At 50.6% G+C, this 15718-nt stretch overlaps 6 protein-coding genes across 6 annotated transcripts; 4 read left to right on the forward strand and 2 right to left on the reverse strand.

The window, feature by feature from the left end:
- The first annotated feature begins 1327 nt into the window (after positions 1 to 1327).
- BDQ94DRAFT_5564 (ASST-domain-containing protein) lies at positions 1328 to 3678 on the forward strand. Its single transcript, XM_026776042.1, has 2 exons — positions 1328 to 2356; positions 2420 to 3678. The coding sequence occupies exons 1-2, from the start codon at positions 1622 to 1624 to the stop codon at positions 3626 to 3628; spliced, it is 1944 nt and encodes a 647-aa protein (XP_026632466.1). The 5' UTR covers positions 1328 to 1621; the 3' UTR covers positions 3629 to 3678.
- An 838-nt stretch (positions 3679 to 4516) lies between these two features.
- BDQ94DRAFT_133079 (Zn(II)2Cys6 transcription factor) lies at positions 4517 to 6545 on the forward strand. Its single transcript, XM_026764202.1, has 5 exons — positions 4517 to 4668; positions 4747 to 4767; positions 4849 to 4950; positions 5001 to 5240; positions 5296 to 6545. Exons 1-5 carry the CDS (start codon positions 4629 to 4631, stop codon positions 6450 to 6452), a joined length of 1560 nt encoding a protein of 519 aa, XP_026632467.1. The 5' UTR covers positions 4517 to 4628; the 3' UTR covers positions 6453 to 6545.
- A 15-nt stretch (positions 6546 to 6560) lies between these two features.
- On the reverse strand, positions 6561 to 7933 carry BDQ94DRAFT_165158 (NAD(P)/FAD-dependent oxidoreductase; the record flags this gene model as incomplete). Its single annotated transcript, XM_026770217.1, has 2 exons — positions 6561 to 7655; positions 7721 to 7933. The coding sequence occupies 2 exons, from the start codon at positions 7931 to 7933 to the stop codon at positions 6561 to 6563; spliced, it is 1308 nt and encodes a 435-aa protein (XP_026632468.1).
- A 930-nt stretch (positions 7934 to 8863) lies between these two features.
- Positions 8864 to 10853, reverse strand: BDQ94DRAFT_176944 (L-glutamate gamma-semialdehyde dehydrogenase; the record flags this gene model as incomplete). Its single annotated transcript, XM_026772787.1, has 4 exons — positions 8864 to 9122; positions 9178 to 10124; positions 10177 to 10649; positions 10713 to 10853. 4 exons carry the CDS (start codon positions 10851 to 10853, stop codon positions 8950 to 8952), a joined length of 1734 nt encoding a protein of 577 aa, XP_026632469.1. The 3' UTR covers positions 8864 to 8949.
- Positions 10854 to 11626: 773 nt separating this feature from the next.
- BDQ94DRAFT_165160 (uncharacterized protein) lies at positions 11627 to 12529 on the forward strand (the record flags this gene model as incomplete). The annotated part of the gene is made up of 3 exons (XM_026770218.1): positions 11627 to 11766; positions 11822 to 12418; positions 12493 to 12529. 3 exons carry the CDS (start codon positions 11627 to 11629, stop codon positions 12527 to 12529), a joined length of 774 nt encoding a protein of 257 aa, XP_026632470.1.
- Positions 12530 to 13580: 1051 nt separating this feature from the next.
- On the forward strand, positions 13581 to 15487 carry BDQ94DRAFT_165161 (transmembrane amino acid transporter protein-domain-containing protein; the record flags this gene model as incomplete). Its single annotated transcript, XM_026770219.1, has 10 exons — positions 13581 to 13753; positions 13825 to 13838; positions 13904 to 13976; positions 14024 to 14355; positions 14429 to 14572; positions 14630 to 14844; positions 14903 to 15100; positions 15152 to 15179; positions 15235 to 15350; positions 15401 to 15487. The coding sequence occupies 10 exons, from the start codon at positions 13581 to 13583 to the stop codon at positions 15485 to 15487; spliced, it is 1380 nt and encodes a 459-aa protein (XP_026632471.1).
- Positions 15488 to 15718: the final 231 nt, after the last annotated feature.

Below are 15718 nucleotides of genomic sequence, written 5' to 3' on the forward strand. Positions count from 1 at the left end.
GCTACTTTTCCCTTATGAGAAGACATAGAGGGGTTGTGAGGAGCGTCTGTCCGTGTTAAGGGTGAACATGAGCGTCGGAGACATGCGAAGAGGGATCTCGCAAAAGAAACGTGGTCAAGATTAGAGACACAGTTCCTTGATAGTTTCAAGGCCTAAGAGATTCATTTCGTCATTTTCCCACGTTACTATGAGTGAACAATTAAATATCTCGAAAGGCAACGTCAGATGTGGCAGGACCAAGTGAGATGGATGTATTGGAACTAAAGTAACCAGTACAGTTCTTGCCGGCCTGTCTTACTCTTCGATATAGATAAATGCCATAAAACTAGACCTTTCAATTTTGCGTGTGATGAACTTGCTTGTATATTAATCGGTTTGATTCAGCCTATATTACCTGGAGCTGGTACACGGCCCATAAGATCTATATAGTTTACAGTATATGGTAACATCGCCGTCTGGTTTGGAAACCTTAAATTCAGTTCAACCAATCCTGAAGCGTTAGTGAATTAGTTTGGATATATATGTCCAGTCATAGCCTAGTGGTTGCATGGTAACAACTACTAGATGCTATATATATCCCTAGTATCCGCCACATTTTGGGCACATGGGCAGGCGGTGAGGCCATTCCCGTTTTGGATGGCTCCGTTTTCGAGGAACTTCAGGATCGAAGTCATCTGATACACATCCACAGCGTTCTTGTTTCTCTATAAATAGCCCGCTTGAGTATGCCTGGGCTGCACACTTTCATGGTGAGTTCTAGCAATGCGAATCGTTATCTCCTTGCGCAATGCCAAGCGCTTGCTACTTGGCTTCTCCGCCGGAACCACAGGCGAGGCGAGGTTCCCCTGACGGCCGCAACAGGTGCCAAACGCCGCCCTTGTCCTTACCCAGAAAAGATGTGCAAAACAGTACACGCCTCTACGGTCAAAAAATTTTCCATGAGTGTCGCGTGGCCGTCATGAGCCACGTCATGCAACGAATTGGTTGCCGGAAAGCTCCAGATGTCGGCCTTGAAGCACAGAATTTAGTTTAGTGGCAACCGAGATATCCGAACGGAACCAGGAGATAACGAATGGGATCCACTCAAAGCCCCATCGGGCACACGAATCAGCAGAATCTGGCGAGGTCAGCGACATCTCCGAGTCGAGAGCCCGGGGCTGGCGAATCGCCGATGCGATACGTCGATCAGAGTACAACATCTCGATTCTATTCGGTTTTCTATACTGAAGGCATGCGCGGAATATCTCGGAGGACTGGTCGCGTGTGGATTTGATTACCCCCAGTCTACTATCCAATTAGTTTACTATGCTAGTAGCTTTCGGTTCTTGTCCGTGGATCGCTGTCCCACAATTCCGGCCACCCCTGGGTGGGAGGCGTGGCCTGGAGAACAGGCGCCATGACCAGAAGACGCGTACGCAAGCTACAGAGTCCGCTGTACACAAATCCGTTCGTTAAGCCGTTATTGGACGTGTGTTCCCCTCCTAAGAAAACCCCGGCCTGCCTTTTAGCATGGCTGGCGTCCTCCAAATACATTTGAGGCGACTCAACCTCAATTTTTCCTTCTGGCAATGTCGCTGGAGCTGATCTCCCGTCGCCTGTCACATTTTGTGTCGGGTTAACAATGATTCCCCCCCTTATTTGGGCGTGCATTGCTGCGCTTGCTCAGACAGCCTGCGGAGATTATGTATCCACCAACTACCAAGAGTACAACGACGGAGCGCTAGGACACCGTCCTCACTTGGAGTTTCATTCCAGCTCCGAATATGCACCCCTTCTACAAGTCAATATATGGGATCAAGATGCTATCTCCGAGACGGGGTCCCATATATTCATCAAACATGATGGTAATGACTCCCCGCCACTCTCGTCGCCGCTCATCTTGGATGCCCACGACTTGAGTGCCGTCTATATGAATCGGACCTTTAAGAATGTGTTCGGTACTCGCGTCCAAGAGAATTTCGGCAAGAAGTATTTAACTTTTTGGGAAGGAGAGAAAGGCGATGGGATAGGTGACGGCTATGGGCTCGCCTACGACGACACCTACCGCTTGGTCTACAAAATATGGGCACAGAACATCAAAGTGCACAGCGACCTCCACGAGTTTGCATTCACAGGGAACGGAACGGCTTTGGTCACAGGCGTCAACGCGATCAACGCCCATGCGTCAGACTTCCTGGATAAAGGCTGGATAACACCCCCCAGATTCGAGGTCCTGGACTCTATCTTCCAGGAGATCGACCTCGAGACTAATGAAGTGCTTTTCGACTGGCGAGCGCTTGATCACATTAACCCCATGGACTCCTACGAGCCTATGGGCAGAGGATGGGATGCATATCACATGAACAGCATCCAGAAGGTAAGAGAAGGACATACGTCTCCTGACGACCTGTAAACACGCTCTGACATGCCATGGTTCTAGACCAAAGCAGGCAACTATCTCATTTCCATTCGTCACTTGCACGCTGTCTACCTCATCAACGGAAAAACAGGCGACATCATATGGACAATGGGCGGCAAACGCAACGACTTTCTCGAGTTGCCCCGCGCCAAAGAAGCCGAGTCAGCTGCACCCCTGCTGTCAATGCAGTGGCAGCATCACGCTCACTTCGTTGAGGGAACCGACGAGACCCAAATGACCCTATTTGACAACCATGTCAAGATCACCTCTCACGGCGTTTGCGACACCGATTGCTCGCGCGGCCTGCACATTGCTATCAATGACACTGCCTCACCCCCGACCGTCCAACTCCTACGCGAATTCCATCACCCATCCCACCTTCAGGCCCAGAGCCAAGGCAGCATGCAGCCCCTTTCGCCCTCTGCCGATGAACTGGGCAATGTGTTCATTGGCTGGGGGCGGTGTCCCACGTTTACGGAGCACAACTCGTCGGGCGAGACAGTCATGGACGTACAGTTTTCGCCGTGGCATAGCGACAACATTCCGGACGCGCTAGACAACTATCGCGCCTATAAAATGGACTGGTCGGCCACACCCTGGTGGGACCCTGCCATCGCACCACGGAAAAATGAGGATGGCGAGTTGGTCATGTACGTTAGCTGGAACGGAGCGACCGAGGTAGCCAACTGGGTTATCCGGGGAGCAGCCAGCGAGGATCTGGACGAAGAAGGCGAAATACTGGTTGCATCACGCCGGACCGGCTTTGAAACCAAGCTGACAGTTGGGGAGACTGATTGGCGCTATATCTGGGCCGAAGCCTTGGATAGCCAGGGAAATGTCCTCCGATCGAGTGAAGTCGTGGACCTGGACACAGCGGATTTATCAGTTGCTCATGACACCTACGATGAGCCTGATTCCACCTTCATCCCCCCGCAGGACATACCCTCTGGATTGTCTATAAATACAGTAGTCTTCTTGGCGAGCGGGCTGACCGTTGTTGTGTTGGTGACACTTGCAGCGGGGGTTATGTGGTGGCGCAGGCGTAAGGCGTACAATCGCCTGGAAGCGGAGGACTTCGATCTCGCTTCTGATGACGGCTTTGATGAGCATGATGACGATGACGAGGAGGCTAGTGATAAGGATGCTGATGTTGATCATCACTCCAGAGGCGATGAGGACCGTCGTGCTCTGATTCCCAAGACGGAGCAAAGGAACATGAGTAGCGTGTAGACTCTCATCTAGTACCTTTATTTGTAAATATATTCATATGACCTACTTTCTCCTAAGTTCAAAGGCTTGTAAGAGAAACACCTAGCTCCCCCACTACAGTGGTCTAAGCAATATCCTTGGGTGTCCACCAAAGTCTACCAAGGAAACCCATAACCAACAATATAACAACTATGGACAACCTTAACAAAGTTCCGGCTCCGCACCACCCGGCCTCCACAAAGTCTGTTACATCGACATGTTTACTATTTATAGTAGCATCGGCCTCGTGCATGTCGGTGCCCACGGAGGGAAGTATCACGTAATTATATTCTTTTATGGATGAAGCAACAGCCCAGGATCCCATGGGGTCGGGTTGATTGGGCACGAGTAGAATATCCAACTTTATTGTTGTATGCATGGATTCCCAGATTGTGTTTGTGGTATTAGTACCTTGTGTAAAGAGACATTCCTGTAGCATAACCTATCTTTTATACTCCAACGATATGAAGCTTAGAGAACTGTTATTCGGGTTTGCGGGAGAAGCAATCCCGAAGAGGGGTTGCAACGATGGAGCAGTGATGTTTTTACTCAAGTAGTGATATCTTACAATCTGTTCAACATTGATACCGATGTATTATCACATGATCATTACTCTGATATGTAGTACGAAGAAATCTACGATAGATATTGAATAGGATGTAAGTCCAGATAAGGTGAAGCACGCAATCCCGCGCCTCTATACGTGATTTGGACCCTGGAACGACCGAGAAACATTAAGGCAACGAGGCGGGGACTGAATGGCAGCCGCGCGCCATCCCTAGAAAGGAAGGGATCCCTTATCACCCGCTAACCCCCGCATTTTAGCAGTGACTCCCGTGGCCGCCGTTGATAAGCTCCTCGTCCTTGGATGGCTTTCCTTCCTGTTCCCGAATTACCCCTCGCTGCAACCACTCATACTTCTCTCCTGCCATCTCGCTAGCTGCACCCTGTATTTGACTAGCATTGTCTTCAATCAATCAGAATGAACGTCCGGAGTCGAACTGGCTGTTTGGCTTGCAAGAGTAAGTCTATCCGCTCCATCAATGGGCCGCCTGCATGACCACGCTGCCCAATGTCCTCGTGCTGATAAGGTATCTCAGAGCGCAAGCGTCGTTGCGGAGGTAAGATCTACAACTTGCTACATTTAGTACCTATTCCTCTTAGTGCCACAGAGTATCTGAGCTGACCAATCGCCATTCCAGAGGAGAAACCCGCTTGCAAGAACTGTATCGTGCGCGGATTCGAGTGCCCGTACCTATCGGAGAACCCGCAACTGATCAACCTGCGGTTCAAGATCTCTCTTGGTAGGTCGTCCTTGCATCTGACGCTTGGACTGTATCATAACCTGTTCTAGCGAATGGCTACCGGCTACCTGTAAAGAAGCAGAATCGGAGGCACTTCATCTCCGTTTCGGCCGAGGATGTGGCCTTATTATCATCTGAGCACAACCAAGAAATTGTACCCGCAGACAAAGATGATACACGCACCAAGAACGTAAATGGCCACGCACTTAACCCTGTCAGACTAGAAGGGTCGGTCTTTGCATCTCCTTTAGTCGATTGCAGTGCTCTTGAGCAGCAGCTCTTCCAATATTGTGAGTAAATTAGTCATTGACGCATCTGGTACTTCTAATTCTAATCTATACACAGACCTGCAGGTAATCAGCAGAGTGAGAGTCTTCCGTGATGATTCGAGGAACAAGTTTCGTTCTCTGGTCGTCCCCTTTTGCTGCGGACGGAGACCGTTGCTGTACGCGGTTCTGTCCGTCAGCGCCAATGACCGTCGCGCCGAGACAGTGCCGACACACATAAACTACGAACAGCTAGCGCTTTCATACAAATCGTTGGCCTTGCAGTCACTTAGAAAATCTCTTTCGGATGTTAGTAACGCAAGCGAGGCCCTCATGACCTGTCTCATTCTATGCACACTGGAAATTGCCTCAGGCTGCCAACCGGATTGGGTGCGTCATGCTAAGGGCGCCTTTGCCATTATAAACAGCTGCTCTAGCTTGATTGATCCCGAGATTTTGTTTTTCGCTCGGAGCTACTTCCAGTCTCGTACTGTCTTCTTCCGCACAACGGGCTGCCATGATGATCTGCTTGACAAGGATGCCGAACGTCTGCTCGAGTCCCAGACTGGAATCGACCATGGCATGGACTTTTTCTCGCAATGCACAACACTAGGTCTGAATTACACAGACGAGCGGACGGAAATACAGCCCCATTTCGGTTGTTCCCTCAGCTTGCTCGACATCATCGCACGGGCAACCGACTTGGTCGGCCAGAAACAGAAGCTTCGTCGCAACGGCTGCAACTCCTTCTTTTCCGAAGGGGAAATGATGCAGCGGGCCATGTCCCTACGAAGCGAGCTGGACCTGTTGCCGAAAGAACATTCCCCAGATAGCGACTATCTAACAACTTGCGGAGAGTGCTTTCGCATGGCTGCCGACCTATACTTGCAGCTGGCGTGCGACATCCCCTTAACTCAGCCCGCCCTCCAGACACTGCTAGCTAAACTGCTGGACCACATTGGCAAAGTCATCCGGGAGGATCAGGAGCGGCAACTCTTCCCGATGTGGCCACTGTTCCTGGCAGGGTGTCTGTCCACCACCGACGAGGATCGGGTGCGCGTTCTCAACTACTTCACTTACCTCGCCCACGCATGGCCAGTCAGCAACATCCCCATCGTGCGTAAAGCCACGGAGACAGTTTGGAAGTTTCGAGACTTGAACCCTCATGAGTGTGGAAGTGGGTTCGATTGGCAAATGATAATCAGCCGGATGAACTGGAAATTGGCATTGTCGTAGCTGTAACTTTTCAATTACACCATTTAACGATATATGAAGATAGCTGAACGAATTTATATGACGCTGATAGCAATCATGAATCCCAATTTATGCACCGCAGAATTCAACCTACAGCTTCGGAGCCGGAGCAGGTCTAATCTCCTCAAACTCCCTAGTCTCCCCCAACCGCCAACTAACATCGCCCTCCCACTTACCCGACTTCTTCTTATCTCCCTTCCACCTCCACCGATCTACTCCCTGCTTACTCTCCTTCAACAGCGTAAACACCCAGTCCCCAACAATTGGCAACATCTTAAACAAATGTCCCGAATCCCCCGAGCAAAGCACAACTGACCCCTCCGTCTCCGGCACAAAATCAATAATAAACTCCGAATCACTCGTATCCGCAAACCAACACAGCTTCTTCTCCACAAACGGCCGATCCGCAAACTGCGGCAACGACTCCCTCAACAATCTCCTCATCCTCTTCTCATCCTCCGCCGGCAACACCCCCTCGCTCTCCTGCAACGTCGCAGGCGGGTACGACACCCCCGATTTCGGATCCGTGTTAATGTACCCACCACCCATGGGGCAGATCTTCAGCAGGTTCGTCTTCGGATCCGGCTCGAAGTAGAATCCAAGATCGCGAGCATACGTCACTGGAATACCGCGGAGCATGGAAGTTTCCTCGTCTGTGAGCTTGACGTGGCCTAGGGACCAGGACTTCGCGACGACTTGGCCTCCTGCTTCTGGGACAAGAGTGGATGCTGCGGCGCCGATGGCTATGACAGCGAGTTTGCAGGGGTAGGTCTTGCCGTTCCCTGTGCGGACGCCTGTTACTTGTTTCTTGTTTGTTGGAGAGTAAATGAGTTCGGTCACTTTGCCGATGTCTTCACCTAGGAAGAATTTCACACCCCGGGCGGCGGCCGCTTCGTAGACGGCGCGGAGGGCATTGGCGGAGTGCGCGTAGCCTGCTAGTTGGTTGAAGTAGCCGTTCCAGCCCGGGAGGGGGCCGGTGAGTTGCCAGGCGATGTTACGGATGTCGGCGGGGGTTTTGATCGTGGATATTTTGCCTTTGTAGGTGGGGTGGTTGCGGATGGAGGCGAGGAAGCGGTTCATTGTTTGCGAGGCTTTTTCGGGGGCCGCGCCGGAGACGAGGTGTAGGAAGCCGGTTTGGTGGTAGTGTGGGGCGTAGAGGGGGGTTTTCCATCCTTCGATGGCTTGCTGTTGAGGGGAGGTGTTAGTTGTATGCTATGTGGTTGTGGGGGATTTGAAAGAGGGGGGCATACGAGTGTCAGTTCAGTGTACCATGGGTCTTCATATTCTGCGCGCACAATCTTGTTGATGTCATGGCCGGCGGAATAGCGGGCTGGGACTTGATTGTCTCTTTCGAACACGGAGACGTTGGTGAAGCCATTGCTGGAGAGGTGGAGGGCCGTGGTGAGGCCGAAGACACCGGCGCCGATGATGGCGATGGGATCGGATTTGGAAGTTGATACCATTGTGATGGTACACGCGGGCACAATTGAAAGTGGGAGAGGTGGGAAGTCAGCTCAAGTGATAATCACTGAGTGGGAGCATGAGAGATTGATTCGTTGGTGATGCGCTGCAATGGACTTATATAATAGTACTAACACAGAAATCAATTGGCAATTCATATGAATCATACCATGCCTAGGTAGCATGCTGTGATCGTGAACTCAGGTCGGCACTTACTTGCCTCCCCGCCGTACCTCCACCAGAATTGGAGTGCACATACCAGCAACGGCACCCATAGTGAAGCATGCAGCTTATCGGAGTGGCTCGAGCGTCTGGTGCAACATGAATTGTGGGTTAGCGCAAGCGATACATACCGGATACACTATCTTACTGTTCATGCGGGGATTGTCAGCTTGGAGAATAAGGGAGGGTGAGGCGTTAGCGTGAACGATGATCGCCGGTTAGTGTATGCGAGGGTCTGGAGATAGGCGTTGACGCTAGCAGATAGCTGTATCGGATGGATAACCTGTATCTAGAGTAGCCCAGAGAGATTATCAGTCGGTGGGTCTTGCATGAGGGGATACATGGCGATAGCCGATAGGAGGTGCGGGGGCTCCATTTGCAGCTGGAAAATTCGAAGCCAATCCTGTTTCGAGGAGGGACTTTGGCTGAGTTACACATCTGACAATAAGTCATGCTTCAGAAAACGGTGAGAGTAGATAGTAGCAGATGGCATTCTTGCAAGAGAATGCATTGGTTTGAAGATTGACGAAAATTAAAGTTGAATACTGAGCTTGCATGCTGGGATACAATTGAGATGGAGTTGTAGAGTGAACAAGCTGAGTCGAAGTAGACCGCATGATCACCTGATTCAGTACTAAGAGACAGTCCCTACAGCTGAAATTAGGCATTACGAGATTATTGTCTACTTATGGAAAACATAGCATGAAGTGGTTCGTTTATCATTGCGAGTTCTAATTTTACACAATCCCCAGCCTCCAGTGTCATATCTCATGGCGCCTGTATAGATTTCAAACCATTACTCGTTGCTGGGGTACCGGAAGCCGTTCAAGGGGAAGAATTCCTCCTTGATCGTTCTGGGACTGGCAAATCTCAGAAGCACATTGGCGCTTCCAGCCTTGTCGTTGGTTCCGCTCGAGCGACTGCCACCAAAGGACTGTTGTCCGATCAGGGCGGCAGTAGTCTTGCAGTCTGTTGCGTAACTTGTTAGTAGTGACTTATAGAGAAGAACAGTATGATCACTTACTGATGTAGAAGTTTCCAGCCGAATACCGCAAGGTATCCTCGGCCTCGCGGATGGCACGCCGATCACCTGCGAACACAGCTCCGGTCAAAGCAAAGCCACCGCCACTCTGGTCGACCGTCTTCAGGACTGAAGACCACTCGGCGTCAGGATAGACGTGGACTGCGAGCACTGGACCGAAGATTTCCTTGTCGAACAGCTCATGGTTGGGGTCCTTGGCCCGGTACACAGTAGGGTGCACGTAATATCCGGTTGAGCCGTCGTAGGTACCACCGGCAATCAACTCCAAGGATGGATCCTTGTTGCTGGCATCGATGACCGACTTAATCTTCTCGAAAGATGCTTTGTGGATGACAGGGCCCATGAAAGCTCCCATCTCCTCCGGCAACCCGATCGTGATCTCCTTGATCTCGGACTTCAACTTCTCCAAGAACTCCTGTGCCCGAGACTCAGGCAGGTACAGTCGGGACGTCGCCGAACACTTTTGTCCCTGGTACTCAAAAGCACCCCGAAGGGTATGGTAAACAGCACTCTGGATATCAGCAGTGGGATGAACCAGGTGGAAGTTCTTGCCGCTGGTCTCGCCAACTAGACGAGGGTAGTCCCGGTAGACCTTCTTGCCGATGTTTTCGCCGACCTGAGCATACAGAGAACGGAAGACGTCCGAGGAACCGGTGAAGTTGAGGCCACCAAACTCTCTGCGTCCAAGCACCGTCTGAGTGATCTCCTGCGCGTCACCTGTAACGAACTGGATAACATTGGGAGGCAGGCCAGCTTCGAGGAGGATCTTGTAGACGAGCTCACTCGCGTACACGTTCGAATCGGAAGGCTTCCAGACGACGACATTGCCCATAAGAGCTGGGCCGCTAATTAGGTTCCCGCCAATGGCAGTGAAGTTGAAAGGCGACACGGCGTAAACGAATCCCTCCAAGGGTCTGTAGTCCACACGGCTAGAGAAGGGTTAGTATTCGAGCATCCCAAAGTGAAAATGCTTGCACTCACGTCCACATTCCCTCAGTACCGCGGTCGGGCTGCTTCTCCAGCAGCTCAGCAGCATAGTTGCAGTTCAGACGGAAGAAGTCGGCCAACTCTGCAGCTGCATCGATCTCACCCTGCCAGATGTTCTTGCCTTGTCCCAACATCGTAGCAGCGATGAGTTCGTATCGGTATTTGCCGGCGACAAGCTCGGCAGCCTTGAGGAAAATAGCAGCCCTGTCAACGAAGGGAGTGTTCTGCCATGCTTCCTTTGCCTCCAATGCTGCATCAATAGCCGCATTTACTTGTGCAGCATTCACGCTAGGGTAGTTGGTGAAAGTAGTGGCATGTTCGGCGGGCAGAGGTTGTTGCAATGTGTTGGACACCGAGAGCGCTTTGCCTCCGACGTATGACTGACTCTTGAGCGGCAGCTGTGACTTCATCTGCTTCAAAACCTTTTCGACCTCTGCCCTTTCTGGAGAGCCCCTAGTGTAGTCCAGCTATCATGGAGAGGAGATTAGTATTTGTATGCCATGGTAGCGGATAAGAAGCCAGCAACTCACGTTGGGCTCATTTCTAGCAGCTGGCAGACGGAAAGGTACGGTCGCAACACCCCGAGCTCTGAGAACTGGAGCTCTAGCGGCACGGCGTCCTAGGGTGCGCACGCTGGGCGAGGGCTGAGACAAGGGTAGTTTGAAGGCCATTGTGATTGTTTCTGGTAGCAAAGGCCGTAGAGGAGAAACTGAGCGTAGACTTGGAAGTGACGAACATGGTGACCACCATTCTCCTTATGTATCAAGTTGGCCATGATGTTTGAGGAGCCAACTGCTTGACAGACCGATGTTCGGCGCTGTTGCAGCTGGAAGTGAGGAGAGTGAGGAGCAAGATCCACCGCGTTGGAGTACAACCAGCTGGCGGGTAAACTAGCCCGGCACTTGGACCTTCCCGGCTAAGAATAGTGGCGGGTAGACTAGCCTTCCGCTGGAGATCCCCCTAATGCGGGTAGTGACTGTTCCTTCGGTCTACATCTTGTTACGCCATTCTCCTTCAACCCGCCAGTCAGCCACAGCTTGGTTTGCCTATCGCGTGTAGATAGCTAGAGCGTTAGCTATCTTATCCCCGCAACTTTACCGATAGGCTTTGTCACCGGTTAGAGCGAGAAGGTTCTGCCCGACTGCCCCTCATACAGTACACAGCATGCCCGGTGAAGAGCATTATCGGGCTCTAGGCCTGTCAGGTCGATACATTGCTTGCCATAGCTCCAGCTTACAAGCCTGGTAAATCCTGACCACAACAATCCTAGGCCCCCAGGCTTCCCGATGCATCTCCACGAGGTATGAAAGCTCTCCAAGCCTTCAGCACAAGTCTGGGCGGCGCCTGAAAGGAAGCCGATTGATACCCCTGCTATCGAGCCGGTTGTATCTATTTAATAGGAATTCCCTCTTTCAGGGTGTATTTGAGTGCCTGGAACTTTGGAATGTCGCCGGAACGTGTCACCACGGAGCCATTGCACTCTCCTGACTGGGATAATGACTGGCTCAGGCAGTTGGCTGGCGATATTGTCGCAGGATCGCTGTCCGCAACCATTATTGCCCCGATCACAACAGTCATCGACCGGTAAATGTACTGAAGACGAACTCAGGAACTCCATGTGCTGATATCTCGAGTCCAGGAGCGTGGTGGAGAGGCTCTCCTCAAATAGATCCATCCTGCATACACTTCGCACACATGCCATCTGTTCCCTCCTCAAACCGAGAAAGTTCTACTTTTCTCGACCTTTCTTCATCGCTTGGTCTCTCTACGCCGCAACCTACGCTACGGCAAATGCTACCGACACAAGCCTCGAGCACCTTTCCAAAGTTACAGAGAAATCAACGACCGCGAGTCTCGTTCCAACGTTCAGTTTCCTCCCAACATATGTTGTCAATGTGTGTCTGGGAATCCTCAAGGATATAAGGTTCTCTCAGATTTACGGACACCCAGAAGGTCGTCTCAAGCAGCCACCTCCCATCCCAAGGCTCGCGTATATGGCCTTTCTATTCCGCGATAGCATCACTATATCCAGCTCCTTCACGCTGGCTCCGCAGGTGGCCTCGTTAGTTCCAGATTGGATCACTGCAGATCCGCATACCAAAAGAACTGTTACCCAGCTCGCTCTCCCCGCCTTGGTGCAATATGTGAATACGCCGTTTCATATGATCGCGTTAGATGTGATTGCTCGTCCACGGGTGGCCACAATAGCAGAAAGATCCGTTACGATACGGAGAGGGTATGTTCAGTCATCGTCGCTGAGGGCAGCAAGAGTTCTACCGGCATTCGGGGTGGGGTGTATAATCAATACAGATTTGAGGGCATCTCTGCACGAACGATGGATGGTTAGATAGAGAGAATATCAGTGCGGGGCACAGCAAGCGAGGATAACTTATCTCTCCACTTGATTGTCATGACTATCACTTTTGCGGGCACGTATCAGGACAGCGGCAGTAGCCGGACAGTCCCCAAGTATTTGGACCAGTTGCGAGGATCAGCAAAGCGAGTGACCAACTGCGAATGAAGATGCCAGATGCGGCTGCACTAACCCCTGGCCTCCGGGAGGGGTAACCCGTAGCGCCAGGTATGTCTGTTCTTGCTTTTGTGTATCTCCCCCGCCTGAAACTGTGTATGGTAAGGACGGGTATCGGGTGTTGGCTCGATGCAGCAACCCGTTATCTCTCTCCGGCGCATACACTAACCTCACCTGCAAGGTTTCACTAACGCTGCGAATAGCTTAATCTTCATCCCTTGGCCATGCTTCGGCGCCCTCCCGCTCCACATCTGCAGTTGAGCGAGCCATCTACAGCAGGCGTGGGTAGAGATACGTGCCCAGACGCTATCGAAGCGAATACTGATTAGCCAACGATTACTCGACCAAAAGTATCGTATCTCACTGACATTTTCCCCCAGACGCTAGTCAACTATGCTTATCCCCGCATCTCTGAGCCTTCCAGTTCTGCCGTTCTATCCAATCAGGCTACAGATCGGCCATATCTATCCACGAGCTTCCGCGGCGGAAAAGAACTGCCACCAGGAATCACTATCAGCAGCCAGGAGACAGCCCTTGAGGGTCAGAAAACCAAAATACACGTATAGAAGATACGTCATACAAGACGGAGATAAACCGATAGCTCGCAAATGGTCCTTATGCATTGGTCGAATGCAGCCGGCAGGCTGACATGGTCATTGATGCCTCAGGCAGATATCATATTGGCCTCTCACTGGGTCAACACCGTCACCAGGTGCAAGCCAACTTGGCTCAAATAGGCCAGATGCTCTCGAGTCTCACCTGAAAACCTCACTACTTTCTGTGCTCAGTGTACTGTACTCACATTCTATTGACCCTTTCGTATTGGATACCAATCTAATTGACCTACCACTTCTTTATCTTAGAAAGAATGAGTGTTCCGATGGAATCCAGAGACCTCGCAGAGATTCTCAACTCCCCTGCCTATGATTACGGACAAGATGTGGAGAAGAAGAAGAATTTAGATGATACATCCCCTGAAGACGAAGATCCATTTGGAAATGAAGAGTTTGCGGAGGTAAAATACCGAACGATGGGTTGGTGGTAAGCTTCAACTCCCCTGCCCCTAGACTACTCTTGGTCCTGTATCTGACCCTTCTCTTCACAACATGCAGGAAAACAGGGATACGTGAGCCTCAACCTCCATGCTGTCACCCATCAAACATATAGAGCCCTAACCTTTTTTATACACAGTGATGGTTGCAGAGAATGTTTCCATTGGAATTTTATCTCTTCCATCCGCCTTTGCAACTCTGGGCTTTGTCCCGTAAGTTACTCACTTACTAGGCAGACGAAAAGCTAAGTCTAGCTTAGGGCTCTTATCATACTAATTGGAATCTCTGGTATATCATGGTATACTGCCTACATTCTCTGCCAGTTCAAGTTACGATACCCCCAGGTCCATAGCATGGGAGATGCGGGTGAGATTATCATGGGACGATTTGGACGTGAACTGCTTGGTATTGGGCAGCTGTTATTCCTTATATTCGTCATGGCCAGTCACGTATTGACCTTCACGGTCCTTATGAATACGATTACCGAACATGGTACCTGCACAATCGTGTTTGGTGTCATTGCATTGATTGTCAGTTGTGTTGGTGCCCTACCACGCACCATGGACAAGGTATATTGGATGTCGATCGCATGTAAGCATATTATAGGGCTCCTCATATTTCACACTTCAAGTCTAATTATGGGGCTATCTTCATTTCTGTGTAGCATTCCTCAGCATTGTGGCGGCAACCATGGCCACGATGATTGCGGTCGGCGTGGAGTACAAAGGCCACATTCCCCTTGCTGTGACTACCCATCTCAGTTTCAACGAAGAATTCCTAGCAGTCAGCAATCTGTTTTTCGCCTATGGTAAAGCCCTGACTTGTCACACTCTGTTCAATCTAACTAACTTTACGACAATCACAGTGGGCCATGCGTCGTTCTTCGGGTTCATCTCAGAGATGGACAAGCCACGAGAATTCACCAAGTCCATATCAGTGCTCCAAGTAATTGACACTTCGCTATACATTGCCAGCGCAGTGGTCATATACCGCTACGTTGGCGCGGACGTTCAATCCCCTGCCTTAGGCTCTGCGGGGCCTCTAGGAAAGAAAATCGCCTACGGACTGGCTATTCCAACGGTATGTCACTTACCATAGTCAACTATCGTTTGGAGCGACTGCTGACCCATTATCCCAGGTCCTTATTGCTGGGATTGTCAATGGTCATGTAGCCAGCAAGTACGTGTACGTGCGTGTTTTCCGCGGCACAAACCACATGCATGAACGGACTCTGCTCTCCATCGGGTCATGGGTCGCTATTGGATTGATTTCCTGGGTAGTTGCCTGGGTAATCGCAGAGTCAATTCCGGTCTTCAACAACCTTCTGAGTTTAATTGTACGTGGTCTTCTCATAGTACCAAACACACATGCTAACTCTAAACTATAGACTGCACTTTTTGGCTGCTGGTTCGCTTGTGAGTTTCAGATACCACTAATATCTTGCGGAGTAATCCTAACCATGCTTTATAGATGGGTTCCCTGCTATCTTCTGGTTTACCTTGAATAAGGGCCAGTGGTTCGCATCAAGCAGGAAAATATTTCTTACCTTGTCCAACACGTTCATTCTAGCCATGGCGATCACCCTTGTATGTATTCCCTAGCCTTAACGGAATCTTGTCGCTAATTATCTTTCCAGTGCGGTCTCGGATTATACGTGTCCGGTGATGCGATCAGCAAGGATAGTGGTAGTGGAGTTTGGACGTGTGCCAACAATGCTGTTTGAGCGACCCCTGCTCAACCATAACCAGTCATGTTCGATGTTACTCGGTTGTCCAGCCATATACTGCTCCTGTGATTATGAAATCAAATTTTAACTTGTCGTTGTCGATTGTATCATGATCTTTTGATCATGTCTTGCTGTATCAAATAACATGAGTATGTTATTTAGCGAATTTGAACAAATCAGCTCAATATTTCACGATGAAAAAAAAAAAAAAAAAAAAAAAAAAAAAAA

The sequence above is a fragment of the Aspergillus welwitschiae genome, assembly GCF_003344945.1.
Source record: "Aspergillus welwitschiae strain CBS 139.54b unplaced genomic scaffold BDQ94scaffold_1, whole genome shotgun sequence".
Lineage (NCBI taxonomy): Eukaryota > Fungi > Ascomycota > Eurotiomycetes > Eurotiales > Aspergillaceae > Aspergillus > Aspergillus welwitschiae.